The following is an 18600-nucleotide window of genomic DNA, read 5'->3' on the forward strand; positions in this document are numbered from 1 at the left end:
ACCGCCTCTCTCTCTCTCTCGATCTCTCTTTGTGTTCGTGTGTTGGCTCTTGTTGGAGAAATCTTATTGGAGTATTTTGAAGAGCAAACTAGCTGACAAAAATTCTTCGTTTCCATCAATCTAGTCCGACACCACCGCCAACCGAAGATTTACAGACTCTACTATTCAAAGTCTAAAGATTCCGATACGCTCTCTTCTCTCCGGCACTCAAGACTCAAAGTCTATTCTCATTCTCATCTTTTTGTTATTTAATTGTTCTAATCCGTTCTACGAAGAAGGGCTATCCATTTAAAACTATCTTTATGAACTTGGTGTTTCATTAAGGATTTGACCTTATCGACTGGAGAAGATCTCTTGGTTGGATATGACATAACGGAATCCTTTAATTGATCATGATTGATTCAGAGATTAAGGATCCAATGATTGACGAAATATACTTGGAAGGTTCTACTTATGGAAACCGAGATCCTGATTGTATGAGCGACTACCAGTAATTTATAATAAGTTCTTGAAATGAGCAAGGATTGATGAGCTATCGACATGTTTCTTAAATAGCTCGAATGATTTTTCTAATTGATTCCGTTCAATGGGTAGATTGGAGGAATTCCTTTGGTAAGACTGCAAATAGAATCAACGGGTATGATGGCATAAAGGAGTATAAAAGGAAGACGTTTACTAGTTGTTCGAGTGGGTGCGCGCCTATAGAAGAATTCCAAAGTTTGATCTTACAAAAAGCTTTTCTTTGTTTTTAGTCAATTCATTTCATTTGAGCGAAATCGTCCCTTTCGTGTACGCAAAAGAGAGTTTATATTCTGAGAAACCTTGAGGAAGTGTGGTAGAGTTTCTACACTGTGGAATCAAGGGAGAGACTTGCTGTTCATACTGTCAGTGCGGAAGAGTGGACGTAAGCTTGGAATAAACTGAACCACTATAAACCTTATATTCTTTGTTAACCAAATGATAACTTCCTTTCTATTGTCTGCTTAGTATTGCTCTCTTATCTCAAGAAATTATTTTTACACCTATTCACCCCCCTCTAGGTGCTTATACTAGCTATCTCACCTCTGCTTTCCTTCTAGTTAACTAGCAACTTCTTCCCTTGTCCTTTACCAAGAAATTCCAATAAAGGCAAAACTATTTTAGACGCGGTTTTGTCCAACCAAGAACAATGCCTGAAGAATTGAACACCAATCAGTCATTAACACCAATGTCCATGGCACTCACTCTAGTATCCAGTAAGTAGCACATACAAAATGGAAACTAACAATCAACATAGGAAAAGCAAACTAGCACAATGCCCAGCAAAACCGCAATACAGCTACGTGACCAATTGCCAAAGTTTTCTATACCGCAAATCCGCGATCGCGACCAAATCATCGAAATCCGGTAGTCAAATTCTTCGAGTTCGTCTCCACCAACGCACCCGTATGACACAAAACCGGGAAAAGAGACAAGATAAAGCTCGCTCGGAGTTCAGCAGACGTCGGGGCACTGAAGGGGGGCGGGGGAACCAAAACAGGGACACGAAACCCTAAGATCTGTTCAGAATCCGACACCACCGCTAACCGAACCGCACGACCTGTCAAGGCAACCACGACGAAACCCTAAGATCTGATCAGAATCCGAGTCTACTCAGCGAACGGATGGGTGCTGGTGCTGGTGCTGGTGCGGGTGCTCGCTCTGCGACGAAAGAAACTACAACTCCCTCCTCCTCTCCTTCTTCGGCTTCTTCAGTTTCTTATTTCTCTTCCTTATTTATTTATTTATTTATTTATTTCGTTTTGCTCTTGGCTGCGTTTTTTCACCGAAATGTTTAAAAGTTTGTAATCGATACGCTCTCTTCTCTTCGGCATATTCGCTTCTCAGACAGGCCACGATTTCCAATGCCGTCCGGCCACGTAACTAATCAATTGCAAAGCTCCCTCGGGTTGGTTGCCGTGTCATCCTTTCTGCTCCTCTTTTTTGTTATTTAATTGTTCTGGATAACTCTGTAATTGTGAAAAAAAAAAAACCGAAAAATTCTACGGTTATGGAGTATCAGTGCAAGCGTTAGAAGAAGCAAATTTCAGGATCATTTAAAAACTATCTTTATGAATACTCTAAGAATCTCAAGTTAACTGTTGGGATTCATGGTTTCTAATATGCAACCGGACAAGTTGGGCAGTTTTCCATTAGAATTTTAATTGTTGTAATTGTGGAATCTATTTCGGCCATGAGAATCTGTAGCTTCAACATTTACCATACAGATCACTCTAGGATCATTTAAAAACTATCTTTATGAATGCTATAATGAACGCATATGCAATCCGGCATAATGCAGAAAGAAAGAGTGAGGTCTATTTGGCATCAAATATGGAGATTTACTATGATAAGGGACAAATCAATTAGACAAAGTATTATACCTCACCATAATTGAATGTATCATAAACCGATAGTACTTTGATGGCAGATTTACTAGGCTTGTTTGCCTGGACAACCATAGAGGTGGATACAGACAAAAAAGCCGTGTCCGAAGAAAACCATTTGAAGTCAAAGACCACCTTCACACAACTTATAAATTTCAACTTAGTTCATCAAAAATAGGAAAACCCAATTAAAGCCCAGAAAAGAGAACAGGTGGGAAATTTCAAACCTCCTACAACCTTCAACTGCACTTCCTGATAAATGGCGGGGGCCCAAGGAAGCATAAAACTATCAAACTTCTTTTGTCCAGAATAATCTACATTTTATCACAGACCATGACTGCTTGCACAATTTTGAGAACCTACGAAAGACGAAATGAATAAAATTGGGCTACCTCATTCTTCTAATAACAAATTCAGCCTTGTTGATACCAGTAAATTATAATAAGTTCCTGAAATGAGCAAGCTTCTCCTCTTTCTTCTTGGGAACAAGGAAGTGCACATATCATAGAAAGGAAATGTCTCTGGATTAAATTTAAATGACAGACCTCCTTTGATCCATGACTCCCGCCAGACTAAGCTAAAGAAGCTGTTGGTTTTCCCATGCCAGGAGTAGTAGCTTTTAGGATTCTAGAATTTCGCCAACCACATTCAACCATAATATCATGTAACATCAAGATATTTCCCAGTTCTCAGAGTGGTGGTCAAACAAATTGAGATCGTCACTTTAAACAGAAGGAACAACGTTTTCATCAACCAAAACCAAAAGCGCTATATATCAAATGACTACAACATCATTAAAAGAACAAATAGAATCTGCAAAGTATTAACACAAAAGAAAAGGAGGAATAAAATGTGTACAGTGCAGTGGGGAAAAAACAATTGTCAGGTGCCAATCTCAGTCCCTCTATCTTTCCTTTTTCTTTTCTCCGTAGGGATGTCAACTAGGCCGGCTCTTAGCCAGCACCACCTCATCCCTTGCACAACCAATTTACAAAATTGCCCTTGGGCTTGCAAAATCACAAAAATGCCCCCCAATTAGTCTTTAATTTCAATATTAATCACCAACGTTCATTGAAAATTCCTCATGGCTGTCTAAATAGACATGTGCACATTAATCATCTCATCTTAGGCAAATTTAATGCCTAAGTAATTTTGTTAGCTAGGGAGATCAAATGCAAGCCGTTAGATCAATCCAGGGATAAGATTTGATCTTACAAATAGGTGTAAAACAAATTTTCCCTCCAAAAATGGGGGCTCTCAATTTCCAGATCCTCTCTCTCTCTCTCGTCATGCCTAAACTATCGCTCATTGGCTTCCTCCGGCAACGTGCCACTTTGTTCAGCAACCTACACTCCCTTTCGAAGTCAATTGCCATCATCTGCCGCCTGTAGCCACCCTCGAAAATCGGCATTTTCGCTGGTGATTCAAGCTCCAACGATTTGTGACTGATTCTAGGTGGTCCAAAATCCTTCAGCAGTCTCAGAGCCTTCGACGATGTTCCTCAACTAGTTCCAGACTTGGTGGCGATCGGAATTCCCTTGAATCAGCTCCAATGAGCTTCTAAACTAGCGATCCTCCTGATTAGCTCAACTGGCTCCGATCCTAGCACTAGCTGCTTTGATGGCCATTCCGGTGCTTTTTGGATGTCCTCCGGTGTTCTCTAGTGTCCTTAGCCCATAACTAAATCTTCCTCAACGTGCCTTAGCCTCGATGTAGATTGATTCTAGCTCAATCGAGCTTATTTCATGAAGATATACAAGGTAGACTCCCTCTTGATCTTGAGCTCGATGAAACGAGATTGCCTTAGGCAATCGAGGCTAAAGCTCAACCTAAGATGATGTTCTATGCTTGCATGGATGATCTTTATATAGTCTATGATGGCTATAGATGATGGATGATAGCTTAGAATGGCTTGCATTGATGATTTGCATGATTAATTGTATTTTGTAATTCGGATGGCCTGATTGGACTGATGTTATAAACGTCTTCATTTGAGCTAGATAATGTCATTTTTAGGTTTCCAGTTCTTCACGAGATTCAAAGCTGGTTTCAAGAGCTTTTACTAGCCGCATGCACATAAATTGGACCTCATTTGCTATGTCAAAACCTGTTCGCGAAATTGGACCTCATTTGCTATGTTGAAACCTGTTCGCGAATAGGATGATCTGTTTTGAGACGTGCATGTTCTACTGAAATGTTCTTGCTAATTGACCTATTCGGTTTGACAATTGTGTATGATTTTTTTTGCATTTCGATTTTGGACAGAGTGCCTTCCTAAAGTTTGATCTTGACATTTAGTTCTAAATCATGTAAAAATTTTGTAGAATTTGCAAATCGTTTAGTTAGATTAAAATCATGTTATTCATGCAAATTTTGTACTCTGTTTCAGACTTGACCTATTTGCTAGTTATCTTTGTTTGAGTTGGAAAATGATCTCAATTGCGTTTGAGGCCCTTTAGAGATTTGTAGGAGACACCATAAGCTTTGTTTTGACATCTTTTTTACATGATTTGAAGATCGTTTACTAGGTCTAATAATTTTCACAAGACCGAACTGAAATCTGGAAAATTTTCTTGTTCTGTTTTCATGTCTTGTTCCAGTGACCTTTGCCGTTTGCCATTTTCCATACAATTTTTTATGGATCAAATTTTAAATCGGTGTCTCCTTGAAATTTGTTCACAACATGTAATTATATAACATATAAAAATTTAAAAATGTTTTAGCATAATTAGTAGGGCCGATAGGCCATAGACTAAACTTGTTTCCTACTGCCATTTTGTGCTAGTAATTGTCTTACACTGATTCCTCGATTTTTTTAAACTATGTGTTGTGAATCTGGAAATGGTTTCTTCATGAAATATCGCTTGTTATATCTTTGTGAACAACATATAAAATTTTCATGACGATTGGAACACATTAGGATAAGTCGAGCATACTTAAATTGGGCCTAGTTGCTGCTGTGATTTGTCTGTCCTTAATGATATGTGCTGAACTTCACTGTCGAAATATTTCAGAAAATATCAAACATGCTTACTATTTTTGCCAACCCTTTCGAAATTGCGGGGCTTTTGTGAAAATTATTATAAATACATGATGCCAATCTTGAAAAGCTTTCTTCGACAAAGTTGTTTGGTATTTCCTAAACTTCGTTTTGATACTAATTTTGTTGGATTTGATATTCGTTTGATGGTCCAAGGAGACCAATCAGTGTGCTAACATTATTTGCATTCGGGTTCTCGAATCCATTTTCCAAGGACATTGAACTTGCTCAATATCCTATAAAATTGTTATCCTTGCTTGCCAAATGGCTGAAACTTGCAAATTACTCTTCTTAGCGACTTGTTTGTAAATATGGAAAGTTTACGTCCCTCTTTGCAATTTTCTTGAACTTGAGCCCTTCTTTGCAAATTGTTCACAAAATTACCCTTTTTCTGGTAACCGAGGACTCCACCACGGGCCCCCCGTGCCCGGACAGCACTGAAGGGCCGGGCCCCTATACCTCGGGGGAGACTAGCATAGGACTCCACCACTTACTTTCGCATCAAGTGAATCACATTTCCTTTGTTCGATTGTCTTTGTTTGTCATTGTTTTGTATTGCATGATCATATTACTCGGTGTATATGATTGTTTTATTAATTGCTCCCTCATTTGATTGATTGATTGAGAATCAAGGCCATATGACCTAAGTGCTTGCTTTTTCTGTCAAATGCATGTGATTTTTAGATGGATGATTTAAGTGCGATGCATGACCATATGGGGAACCTTTGGGATAACCTAGACCCAAATTAGGACCATTCAATCTTAATTACCACTTGTGAACACAAGTGATAATTAATTATCGATGATCATGAATTTAATTGATTAGGTGTCTTAAGAAGGGATGACGTATGCAAATCAAAGGTCAATCTCAAGGCCATGTTTGATTGGTTGAGTGCATTTCCTCAATTCATTGTATTGATTGTGTGACAGCCCAGGGGACGGTGCGTGGGGAGAAGGGATGGCGATGGGTTCGCGCCTCGGTCCACGGACGTGCGCAGGAAGTGGGCACGTCTCTTGTCCCACATCGCCTAGGGAGGGAGTCCTAGGCTAGCTTATAAGACTTGGGTCCCTCTAAACTGTACATATACGTTTTTTTTTGGGTAGTATGGGCTGTCCCGAGAGGAACAAAACCGTGAGGACTTAGTGTCCAAAGTGGACAATATGTGTACAATGGAGACGCGGGATGTTACAAGTGGTATCAGAGCCGACTCCCGACCGCATGTGGGGCCATAGCGAGGACATTGTTCTGACTCTCAACCTCGTGTGGGGCCACAGCGAGGATGCTGTGCTCCCAAGGGGGGGAGAGTGTGACGGCCTAGGCGACGGTGCGCGGGGAGGAGGGATGGGGATGCGTTCGCGCCTCGGTCCGCGGATGTGCGCAGGAAGGGGGCGCGTCTCTTGTCCCACATCGCCTAGGGAGAGAGTCCTGGGCTAGCTTATAAGACTTGGGTCCCTCTAAACTGTACATACGTGTTTTCTTGGGGTAGTATGGACTGCCCTGAGAGGAACAAAACCGTGAGGACTTAGTGTCCAAAGCGGACAATATGTGTAGTGGAGACCCGAGATGTTACAGATTGTCCTCGCTTAAGTTCATTGTTGTATGTTGTATGATCTTATATGTTAGTTTAGCATTAGTTAGAATTATAATAGGTCCAAAAGGCAATCCTTGGAGGTGGTGACCCGAAGGGATGAAGATGGTGGATGGTCGATGTTTGATCTGACCTTTTTCATTTGTAATATTCATTTCCTAACATATGTCTTGGGTCCCCTTCTGCATTATATAAATGTCCGACGAGTTGCGGGTTTTCCTTTCTCGCACTTAAATTTGTTTGTTTAGGTTTTTCTTGTGATACATTTAAACTATTTGGGTGTTTACTTTCCCGCTCTGTCATTTCAATTACTTGTGTGCTTCATTTTTATACTTTAGATAGTTAGTATAGAAATGGTACAAACGAACCATACGTGTGTGATCACCTATCTTTTCACTTGCACGAAAACGTAAAAAAAGAAGAAGTATATATATATGACCACTTTAGATAACAACTGTACTTAAAGGTATCGAAATGGCGCTAATAGAAATCTTTAGCATAAGTCAAGTCCCCAAACCCACGAAATCTCTGGTTTTCTGAAAATCAAAGGTGGTCTCTCAACACTTTACCAAAAAGAAAAAAAGGGTGGTCTCTCAACCCTTGATTGGGTTTCTAGCTGGCCCCCAACAAAGAGGCTAGTAGCGACTCCTAGATAATGGTTTTAGGCGGTGTAACAACTTAAAATGAAATGTGGTCGCGTGAAGCATGAGTTTGAGAGGACTCGAGTTTATAATTGACAATCCGTTTGTGTCGTTAACAAATTGGAGAACCCATTCAAAACTGCCGTTCTTATGTGCCATTCAGATTTTATATCCGTCTAAGGGGTTTTTCGGCATTTTATTTGAGATTTCTATTTGTACGAACCATTCAGATTGACTTTATAAACAAATGCTTCTAAAACCTATTTCTTGGGATTGTAAGGCCTAGAGGGGTAGGTCGCAATAGTCCCTAAGTCAATCTTGTAGGGTTAAGGTTTCCTCATTGACACAAATAATATGACTAACTTTTGGATTATTGACTAGTAATGAAGGAAATCAATGACACGCAATGTAGAAGTTATACAAAGTCATAAAAGCTTGAGCGAAATTAATCAACCAAGTCATTTATAGCAAGCGATCTGGGATCTTGGTTTATTATTAAGGAAGTACTATTAATGAACGTTATAGAGGTTTGCCAACACGTTAGTTGAAGAAAGAGATAGTGGATTGACACGAATGCACAATTGCTGAGTGGTTACACCAATAGTCTCGAGATTTGTTACATCTTGCATATAATCATTATTAGATAATAGGAGATTGTGTCTAGGGATTTCAACTTTTTACCAATAACTGCAAGTGGGGTTAGGAAGTTTTTTGTAGATACAAAATCAATAACTGTTTTGCAAAGGTTCGTCCAATCAATCACATAACTTGTGTTCTTGCATATTTATGTTTATCTTTATTTTCCCAGCAAATCTTTCTAGCACTTTAAATTCCTAGCAATTGCATTTTCAATTCCATTACATTTCAAGACATTTATATACATGTCCAAATAAACAAAGGAAACTTTCATAATTTTTGCATATTCAATTCAATCCATCCCTTTTCAAAAGTTTTTTTTTTCTTTTTTTTGCTTTTTTGGTGAAACATTCCGATTATAACTTTGATAGTATAAGCACGGCTCAAATTTTTAGAGCATATTTAGGTAAAGTGCTTTGATGTCCTGTTTAAGCAAAAAATACTGATACATACTGTAAAATCAATATATAAGGTCTTTTTTTTTTTTTTTGGTTGATTGGCAGAATATGTAACGCTTAAATAGTGGAAGGGGATGAAAAAGTTGAACTAAACATGAGTTCTCAATTGAAGTATGACTCTCTTCTTCTCGCAAATTTTTTCTTTGAGGTAAACCGCTATGACCATAATAATCAAAGTGAAATTACCAATCAAAAGTATCATCGAATCCATTCTCTAATATGAGTTAATTGTTTTGCTCAGCCTGAAGGACTATTAGAAAAATATTTGAAGATGTTACAATAGAATTCCAAGCCAATTCACCAAAGGTAGAAACTTTGTATGTCAAAACACCTAGCTCTGTAGTAATTTATTGTAAATGGGCAAAATTATAGTAGCTTCATAAAGACCAAAAATCCCTTAGTTTGCCACGAAATACAAAAAGCCGAGAAGAGTAGATTCAATTTAATATAGCTCGGAATCACATGTTCCAGAAGAAAAACAGTTTAAAATTGAAAATAGGAATTCGTCAATTATGTTCGGATGCCTCAAACATGTATAAATAGCACACATCGGAACACAAGATACAAACATATATAAAAGCATAATTCTAAGATAGATGCATCTGTAGCTACACTATCTCCATCACTTGCTGGTTTTCCCACAAAGCCATCTGCACAAGAAAAAACAACGGAATAAAAGTTGTTGGACAATGATAAGACAAGTTTGGAGCAATCTTAGGTCGGGCGTATCATGCTAATAGAACTCACATTAGTTACTCGATTGGCTTGCACGGAGATGAGCGACAACTATTACCAGTACAATGAGCAAAAGAGCGACCTGCAATTTAGATCGTGATAAGCTATTGTTCTCTCTTTTGTTTGGTTTGCTGTTCAGCACATAGTTCCAAGACCAGCCAAACAATGTGAGATGAACAGGGTGTAAACTCACCAGGACAGAACTCTTTGTGGGTTCAGTCGCAAGGATGTAAGATTTCCTGTCAAAATTTACAAAGGAAATTTGTTTAAGTAGAAAGGCATAATCAATATCCATTTCCCCAGAGAGAGAGAGAGAGAGAGAGAGAGAGAGAGAGAGAGAGAGAGAGAGAGAGAGAGAGAGAGAGAGAGAGAGAGAGAGAGAGAGAGAGAGAGAGAGAGAGAGAGAGAGAGAGAGAGAGAGAGAGGAACCTTTTGTTTAGGAGGCCAGAATCTCTGCAAGCCTTCTGTATACCCTCGATTATGCTCAATGTTTTTGTAGCATTAGGATCATTCTTGTCAACCTACGGGAGCCAAAGGCATAATTTGGTGAGTAATGTCTCACTCTGTATGTTAAAAAATCGTAGTGTGAAAAGCATGGAGATGGAAAAGCAAGCGAACAAATGAAAGCATCAACTACTATTGTGGCCAAAAGTTGGATTAATAGATCATCAAGAATATTCTGCCCCACAGTCAGGAAGCAGAAGGGAGAAATTTCACAACGCTACTAAGACTTAAGTTATAATCCCTTCTGCTATTAAAGCTACCATTAAATGAAGTGGTTCCTAACACAAAAATATCTTTGCAAAAGACAAAACTTCTTCTTCTTCTCCTTTTTTTCACTTCATAGGCATAACGGAGAACTGTCATTTCCATTTCGGATTCAAGATAGCTAGCCTTTACATGCAATTTGATTTGCTACATATCCACTCAAATCACAGAAGATTGTGTAGGTTATAAGGTCTAGTACATTTTCAAGTTAGAAATAATTAAAATACATGTATAAAAGATGGTGCATTCTAGTTTTTGACTTCATACCTTGGACTTTAGCATACAAGAAAAATCATAGAAAGCACCATAAACATCAGCCATTGTCCTTGTGTGATCCCTAAGTTTAGCAGCAAGACCTGAATAGTATAGTTAGACAAATGGAACAATTGAAGAATTATTATCTCGGAGCTACTACAGAACATAAACAAATGTGCAAAGGCTCATGGATAGACACAGCCTTGACAAATGATGAATGGTGATAGTCTGACAAGCTATATTTCCATCATGCCTGGACCTAGTTCTTCATTACGCCTCATTATTTCATCATGTAAAAGTATCTTCTACATGCCTAGTGCCATTCAAGTTCTTCAGTATGCCTAATCATTTTGTCATGTCTAGGATAGCTCTAATTTCAATGATGAAAGAAAATATCAGCAAATCATTTTCTTACCTGGCCTGATCTTTACTTCGCCTCTGAAAACTTCAATATTGTTGTAGGATAAAGCTAAATTTCCAATCGCCATTATCTAGTAAAAGTAGAAAATGTTGGCAGAGGAGCTTCTCCCAGATAATCAAAAGATTAATGGCATTAAAAAGAAAATATCAACATTCAACGTCATGAAAGCAAATGAACCGCGTACAGAAAGTCTTAAGAATATGAAGAGTGAGTTGAGAAATGTCAACAACTGATTATAATAGGGAAATTTTGTAACGTCAATGTGTGAAACCAAATCTTGTGCCCACACGTGCACACAAGGAGAGAGAAAGGCACAACTTGTGTGTCTGTGCACCTGCTGCACACGCGCGCAAATGTGTGTGAGAGAGGGGAGCAAGGAAAGAAGTGCAGAGATTGGGCTTGTAGTATGTTGGTGAGAAAAATTCTAAGGCAAGTTTTATGTAGGAAAAATTTGGAGATCGATAGCTACCTTCAATATTTTAATATATAGGATAGATGTAAGGCAAAAACACTCGTTCACAGATAAGAAACACTGCTGTCTTGAAGAATTGATAATGTACCTGAAAAATAGCCCAAAACCGGAATATAGCAGGATCCCTTAAAGCAGACATGTATGTCAAACTGTCTTCAACATGTGTCAAAGCATCTGTGACCATCTCATTCAAACATTGTACTGCCTTCACTGAGTTCTCCTCATACTTCAAGTCCTATGTAGATAGGGCCAAATACAGAAAAGAGAAAATAAGGATGTGCATGCGGCGCAAAATTCAGCATTGTAGGTGCATAATATCTTAGCGATTCATTTTCAAAGTAGTTGATGGGAAATCAATTTTATATGGTAAAAGGGCTAAAGCGCAATCTGTGTAAGCCTTTAATCATCCTGAATCATGTTGAAGAGGCATACCTCAAGTTTGTTTACATATTTGCCCCAAATCTGATGAGGCCAAAACATGCGTGACTTTGGAATCTCATTGATATCTTCCAAATAATCTCGAATAATGTCTTGTTTCTGATATTTACATCCATAAAACAATGTTAGAAATCCAAAATATGTGGTCATGTACATGAAACTTAGTGTCTTTCAAGTACCTGTAGAATCAAAGCCATTGAATTGGACAGAGAATCTGGTGCCAAATCTTCAGCTCCAGAAGCATGGAAAAGCTTTGACAGACCTAAACCTATAAGTCCTGACACATAGTGGCAATATTCATTGTAATCATCAACTGTTTCCACCTGCAATAGGGAAGAAATTAGTGGAACTCTTTGCAGGAATAACCCATTAAACAGATTAATCTCCACTACAAGCCAATTCTTCCAGAAGGTGCAAGACTACAACTGGCCTTGAAATGCTTTGTGCAAAAGAATATTACAGCTCTTAAATTCTTTTCATGATAGTATTTGATCAAATCCATTCCAATCCAGCCAGGTCAGTTACCATAAACAAGGCTCGTGTTAGAGTCAATAGTCAGTTCACAGGCATGTGAACCTTCGAAGACGGAAGAGTGGTTATTAAGGCTGAATGATACACTTCTAGATGAGTTCATTTTCTGTAAGGGAGTGAATTCTTTAAGGAGTAGAACCACACAGATAAGGTCAAATCCTTACTCCACTGTGGTCGTAGTAAACAGCCGGATGGGCTACCCGTTGGCCACTGTATGTGCAGCCATTCAATAAATAAAAGGTTTATACTGGTACTGAAAAGTAACATATTCATTTTCAACCATTGGAGGCAAGGATTCTCCTCATGAAAGGCTTACGCACTAGCTATATACTGACCAAGTCCAAACACAACCAAATACTATAATGTGTATAATAGTTCCTTCAGCTTGGCTATTTATAAGGTAGGGTCTTGGAAAATATCAGGAGTGTCACATGACAAGATCACAAACCTCTTTGCAAATAAATTTTGCCATTCCTGCTCCCATTCTTTTAGTAATCTCCTCAATTACCTCTTGATACCTGCAAGTATAAACAAAAGCTACAGTTTATAAAGGAAAAGCAGTCAACACATCAATCAATAGAAACGGTTATACAATTTTGGGTCAATTGCAGGAGAGTTTGTTTTTGAGTTTTCATTCTCAGTGAAAGTGAAAAATGGGTTGGCAAGAACATTTGATAGACAATGATAATATGGTTGCGGAACTGTGATGGTTAGGTATGTTGGTAAAGGAAACACACATGGTTAAGTTCAGAGGCTAAAGAAGATCAGGTTGAAGAAGAGAACATCCTGACCTCACAAAAGTTGTTCACATCATAATTGTAAAGAAATCACAAGTTAGTAACCTCTTCCCAAGCTCCAGGAAAGACGTTGAAACATGATGAAATTGGTCCATTAAAACCTTGCACTCCTTTGTACCACCTTCCATATGGCAATAAAAATATCAAGTCAGTGAACTGAATAGAATTCTGGGCAGCTAAATAGTTCAGTGCCCAGCTCCAACTTCTTCATATAGGCAGCACAGACTTCTGGATAAGCACCATTTACAGATTGTCTGTAAACTAAGACAGCAATATAACTAAACAATAATAAAAATTACAAGATAACAACAGTTGCAACTTAAAGCAGCTCTCCCAACCAAGTTGTGCATGCCCCAAGAATTGCTAGTTGGAGAAAATCAGTGGCATGATGAAATCTGAATAACCAAGAAACACCTTATTTTCCAACTTGACGTCAGAAATATATTGACAATCGTTTACCCTATGCTTGGTTGTCCAATTTCTTCATATGCTGGAAATAACACAGGAATTTATCATAGCAAGAGAGTGTTTATTTTACTTTAGTGTTGGTTCTTAAAGAAGTCAGTAAAAGAACGCACAAATAAGAAATGTAGATGAGACTATTTGTAGAGGTTCTCATGTAGAATCATAACGTAGAGGCAAAATATTGTTGATATATCTTGTTCTTATAGCGGTGTTATAGAAAATTATCTCAGTCAATTTGAAGTCAGCTTCAAATAATGGAAAATTGCTACAAGATTCTGTTAAAGATAGAATCTCCATGTAGCTTTGATGATCATTCTTAATGCAAAATGTGGAGGACGTCAATTATTTACACATACGCACAAACATATTTCTACAAGGTTACATTAAGAGAGACAAGTCAAACAAAGTTTTTCGACAAAATAACTAACTCACGCTTCCTGAATTTTATGTAAAGGTCGGGAAAGGACAAGAATATTGAACCAAGGATTTAAATGCAGGGAAAACCAGTCTTAGATCACCGAAAGCTTCAACTGGAAAGAAAGGGTAGCATGATAGGATGTTTAACTCACATGAAAAATGCCACTCCTTATCAAACACGTGCTGAAGAAAAGCTTTCAGGATAGGCACTTTGACATCAACAGGTATGCTCGTGTCATCCTCTGGAAAGGGAGCATTAGAAGAAATAAGATTCCAGCACAAAATCACATACTAATGTCTATATGGAGCTGGAAACAGTTATTCAACGTGATACTAACAAGAACTAGGCATAGGAATTAAGGATTAATCCTGAAACGAATTCTTTCATGAACTATTCAATGGATTAAATGTAAGCAAAAACATTATTATATGATAAATCAACTGGGGCCTTAATAACTAGAGCATAGCATTCTCCACTTCCATTTATGATGGTTAATGGTGACAAAGACACTCGACTTTACACGTGAAGAGCTCACTCTAACCTACACAGATATTTCCATGAATGTTATCAACATAAAAAGGAAACTCCGGTGGGTTTGCGTTATAGTAAACCTTCGACATACAAGGGATAGATGGCTCAGATTAACCAACCAGAAGTGCTAACGGAGTGAGGGTAATTTAGGACAGATGCACATGTTTGATAAACAGCATAATATCTTGCAAATGAAAGACAGAGAACTAATGCAGTGTTATAGGACAAACCAACTGTATCGAGGGCGCGCAGGACCAAATAGAGTATGCACACCTGCAAAAATGCAAAAGAAAAGTTAAAGAGATGAAAGCACATCGAGAGAAACTAATCTAATAATTCTACTGGAATTTGCACTGGCTGTGAGTGGCATTTGCACTAACTAATCTAACAGTTTATTTACATTTTTGCAGTTGGATTAGCAGACAGCAGAATTGAGGTAGGAGAAAGTATCAAGAGAAAACAAGATATAACCACCTAAATCTATGGATGAGCATTGCATTGGCATTAGCAGTAATATCACGCAGTTCCATTCGAGATCATACTTCGATTTGAAGTGCCCATGGCACTTTTCTTTGACTTCTCAGATTCAACAGTAGGATAAGAAAAAAGTGATTAGCTAATTTAAATAGGTTAGCTAGTAATATGCACCTTCACATGGACGCATGACATGTCGTCCCTGCGGTAGGAGGCGCGTATAAAAAGGGGGTTCGGGCCGAGGAATAAATTCCGTCTTGAAGACTGGTACGTCGGGTTTTATGTTGTCGTCACGTGGCACCTCCCGCCATCCTGTATCTATTTTAATTATAGTTTCTTTTTCTTGTGAATTTAAAGATTCTCGTATTCTTTTAGCTTCCCATGTTTTACAAAAATTAGCTGTTGGATAATTTTTTTCTTTGCTTTTTGAACGACTGGGTGATCTTATATCCAATCTACAAAGGGGTACATGTATTGTGTTCTTATCATCAATGATGCGTATGAATATCTCAATTAGCTTTTGTTAAAAAAAGAAGAAGAGATTTTTAGAAAAAAAAAATGTTATGTTTCTCAATAACCTTTATATTATTATGCTACACGAATCATAATCAATAATACTAAAACAGTAAAATTTTAGTAGGAAGAGTAGGAGGAGGAGGATGGACTGCTCATGGGGGCTCACACTTATGAGAGAGAAAAGTGCGTGGGGAATTGATTTTAGGCGAACTTATAAAAAAAGTGTGTAAGATTGGCCATATCATTCCCCATTATTTAAAGGAAAAATCTATACATGTGTGTCAATATCTCAACGATATTTAAATAACTGAGAAACTCATATTGACTCATCTCTTACTAGATTATACTAATTGAGCGTGTATGACTCAGCAAGACTATATTACCAACTCAAGAAAACTTAATTGGAAATCCCTTACCAAAAATAACCCACCTAATAAAAAGATTTCAACCACGATAAATATTTGAACAATTTAAAAGCATGGTGGATCACCTTTTCATTTATTGAAAATATTTTATTTTTCTTTAAATATATTACCATATATCATTGATCTAAAAAAATAAGGAGAATTATTTAAAAAGTCCAAGACCTATTGCAATTATGTTAATTCAATCCTAAACTTTTTTTTCTTACTAATTAAGTTCTAAACGTTTTGCGATTGTGCCAATCTAGCCTATCTTGCCAATTTTGGCTAGCCAGGCTGACATGGATGCCATTCATCCTACATGGTGCTCGATGTTGACATGGACAATTTTTGATGATATTTTAAATTTATTTATTATTTTCTCTTTCCTTTTTTTTCCCCTTCCCCTCTTCTTCTTCCTCTAGCTGGTCACTAAACCTCAACAATTGGCTAGAGGTGAGGGCTGGTGAAGCTATGCCTCACCCAACCCTCTTGCAAAGGCTCCCTTGCCCAACCCTTGGTGATCGGCCCAAGGAATAAGAAGAATGGAAGCAAAACAAAAAATGAAAGAGAAAGAAAAGGAGAAAAGGAAAAAAAAAAAAAATATATTTAAAATTGTTCACGTTGGTACCAGTCATACCATATAGGGCAACCATAGTCTAGGTTAGTGCCAATTAGCCAAATTGATCAAATGGATTGAATAGGTATAAATGCAAAAGATTTATAATTTAATTGATAAAAAATGGGTTTAGAACCGAACTGGCACAATTGTAGTAAGTTTAGCCTTCTCAAAAAAATATATATTCCACCATACATTTGTGGCCACTTTATACACAACTTAACCGCAAGAGCATGGTGGATATTACGGTAGAGGGATCTATATTTGTAAAGAAACTTCCAAAAAAATTATTGAAATATATATGACTGACACGTTTATAAATCATCATAATTCTCCATGAAAATGATGGTGGAGCAAGAATCACAAAAATGAGGGGTTGCTAGAAGCCTAGAATTGGGACACGTATCAAAGCATGGTGATGAATTTTCGAGGCTACACATAAAGCCACTGACAGCTCAATGGTTTTAAGTCATCATTAACATAATTAATCTCCTCTGGGTTGTCCCCTACAAATATCAAGCTATTTGCATGCAACCTAAACGAGCATAACGCTTTAATTTTTTCGATTATGTTGTCTAGTCTTTTTAAGTAAATTAAGGGGAAGGTTTCAGGTAATGTTGTGAGAGTAAATAATTAATCTTCGCATGAGACATTGATCCTTAGCTTTATCCAAGTTGTCGCGTAGCAGGCACAACAACTTGGTGCGTTTGAAAAAAGGTTTGGGAAAATGATTTTGTATCTAGATAAAGTAATTTAACTTTTCGGGTATTTGTTCAAAACAAACAGCATTGGATAATTGGCTTTTGTTACATTTTTGTTAAGCAACTAAATGAAGTAAAATTTTAGGTCTAAAACTTAGGATGCTTTGACAACATGTGAGATTTTGTGAGATTATTGTCACCTCTTATAAAAACTTAAATCGTTATATAAAAATGTACTTTAATATTTAAATATTATAAAAAGAATTTTGAAATCGAAAACCACACTCACCGCATCGCGAAGCTCGGTGGGGAGTTGTTCGATGACGAAAGCGAATGTCTTGGAGAATTTGCGGAGCATCGAGTAGCAAAATCGCCAATGAGGTTGCTGAGGAAGCTGCTTCTCGGCATTCCTCGCCTCCAACTTCAGCTTCAACAGTGGGTAGAGTTCATTCGGATGCTTCAAAATCGCTCCCAAACTCCCCATTTCTCTTCTCTCTCTGAACTCGAGATCGGAGAAAACAGAGATTGAATTTGGCAAAAGCTAATGGGGAGGTTTTGTAAGGAGAGCAAACCAGAATGGTCAATTATGAATTCTCTAGGCTTGGAATAAACAATGTTATATATTTTTCAAAGTGTCCTTTCATGTCTTCAAATCATAGTACGGCACAGTTCTTTCGGTGTTCATGGTGTCAAAACGTGATTTTCATTTTGAGTGACTAAACCATCATTGATCAACTTATTTACATAAGACCTCTAACCTGATCTAGTCCAGCTGCCTCGAGGACCTCTAACCTTGTCGAGTGCACTTTCATCAAAAACTTAAGTTGTGACGTTTCTTACTAAAAACTGGAATTCTCCCACCAACTCCCCGGGGGAACCAAATTTCAGATTGGAGCTGCTTGAAAATTAGTTTGCGGCAGGTCAGAGAAGTTCCCAAGTCTTTGATTAGGAGTAGAAACCTATTTTGATTGTTTCCCAAGCGGTGACCTGAACAATCATAGAGCTAATTGCTAATCATATGGAAAGAAAAAATTCCAAGATTGCTCCAAATTGACCTTCGGGCACGGTTATGTGACTATGCTAAGAGTTACTTCATGATTAATGTTAAATTAATGTTTCGAGTTTGGATTCGGATAACGATTTGTTAAATCGAATTTATTGATAAAGATTTTTCAAGTAAATTTCGGATTGGATGAAAAAAAAAAAGGACTCTTGAAGATTTACAAAAGAGAAAATAATAGAATAAAGGAAAGAGGGGAGTAAAGTTTCTTTCTTTCTTTTCTTTTCCT

At 37.7% G+C, this 18600-nt stretch overlaps 1 protein-coding gene across 1 annotated transcript; it reads right to left on the reverse strand.

Moving 5' to 3' along the window:
* Positions 1 to 9622: 9622 nt before the first annotated feature.
* LOC104429415 (squalene synthase-like) lies at positions 9623 to 17882 on the reverse strand (the record flags this gene model as incomplete). The annotated part of the gene is made up of 12 exons (XM_039302199.1): positions 17601 to 17882; positions 14831 to 14873; positions 14221 to 14310; positions 13232 to 13307; positions 12838 to 12907; positions 12038 to 12181; positions 11853 to 11957; positions 11509 to 11655; positions 10943 to 11018; positions 10540 to 10628; positions 9934 to 10025; positions 9623 to 9743 (listed from the first exon to the last, which is right to left on the reverse strand). Coding segments are annotated over exons 1-12 (1248 nt in total), but the record flags the coding sequence as incomplete, so codon positions are not given.
* Positions 17883 to 18600: the final 718 nt, after the last annotated feature.

Source organism: Eucalyptus grandis, chromosome 9 (genome assembly GCF_016545825.1).
Source record: "Eucalyptus grandis isolate ANBG69807.140 chromosome 9, ASM1654582v1, whole genome shotgun sequence".
Lineage (NCBI taxonomy): Eukaryota > Viridiplantae > Streptophyta > Magnoliopsida > Myrtales > Myrtaceae > Eucalyptus > Eucalyptus grandis.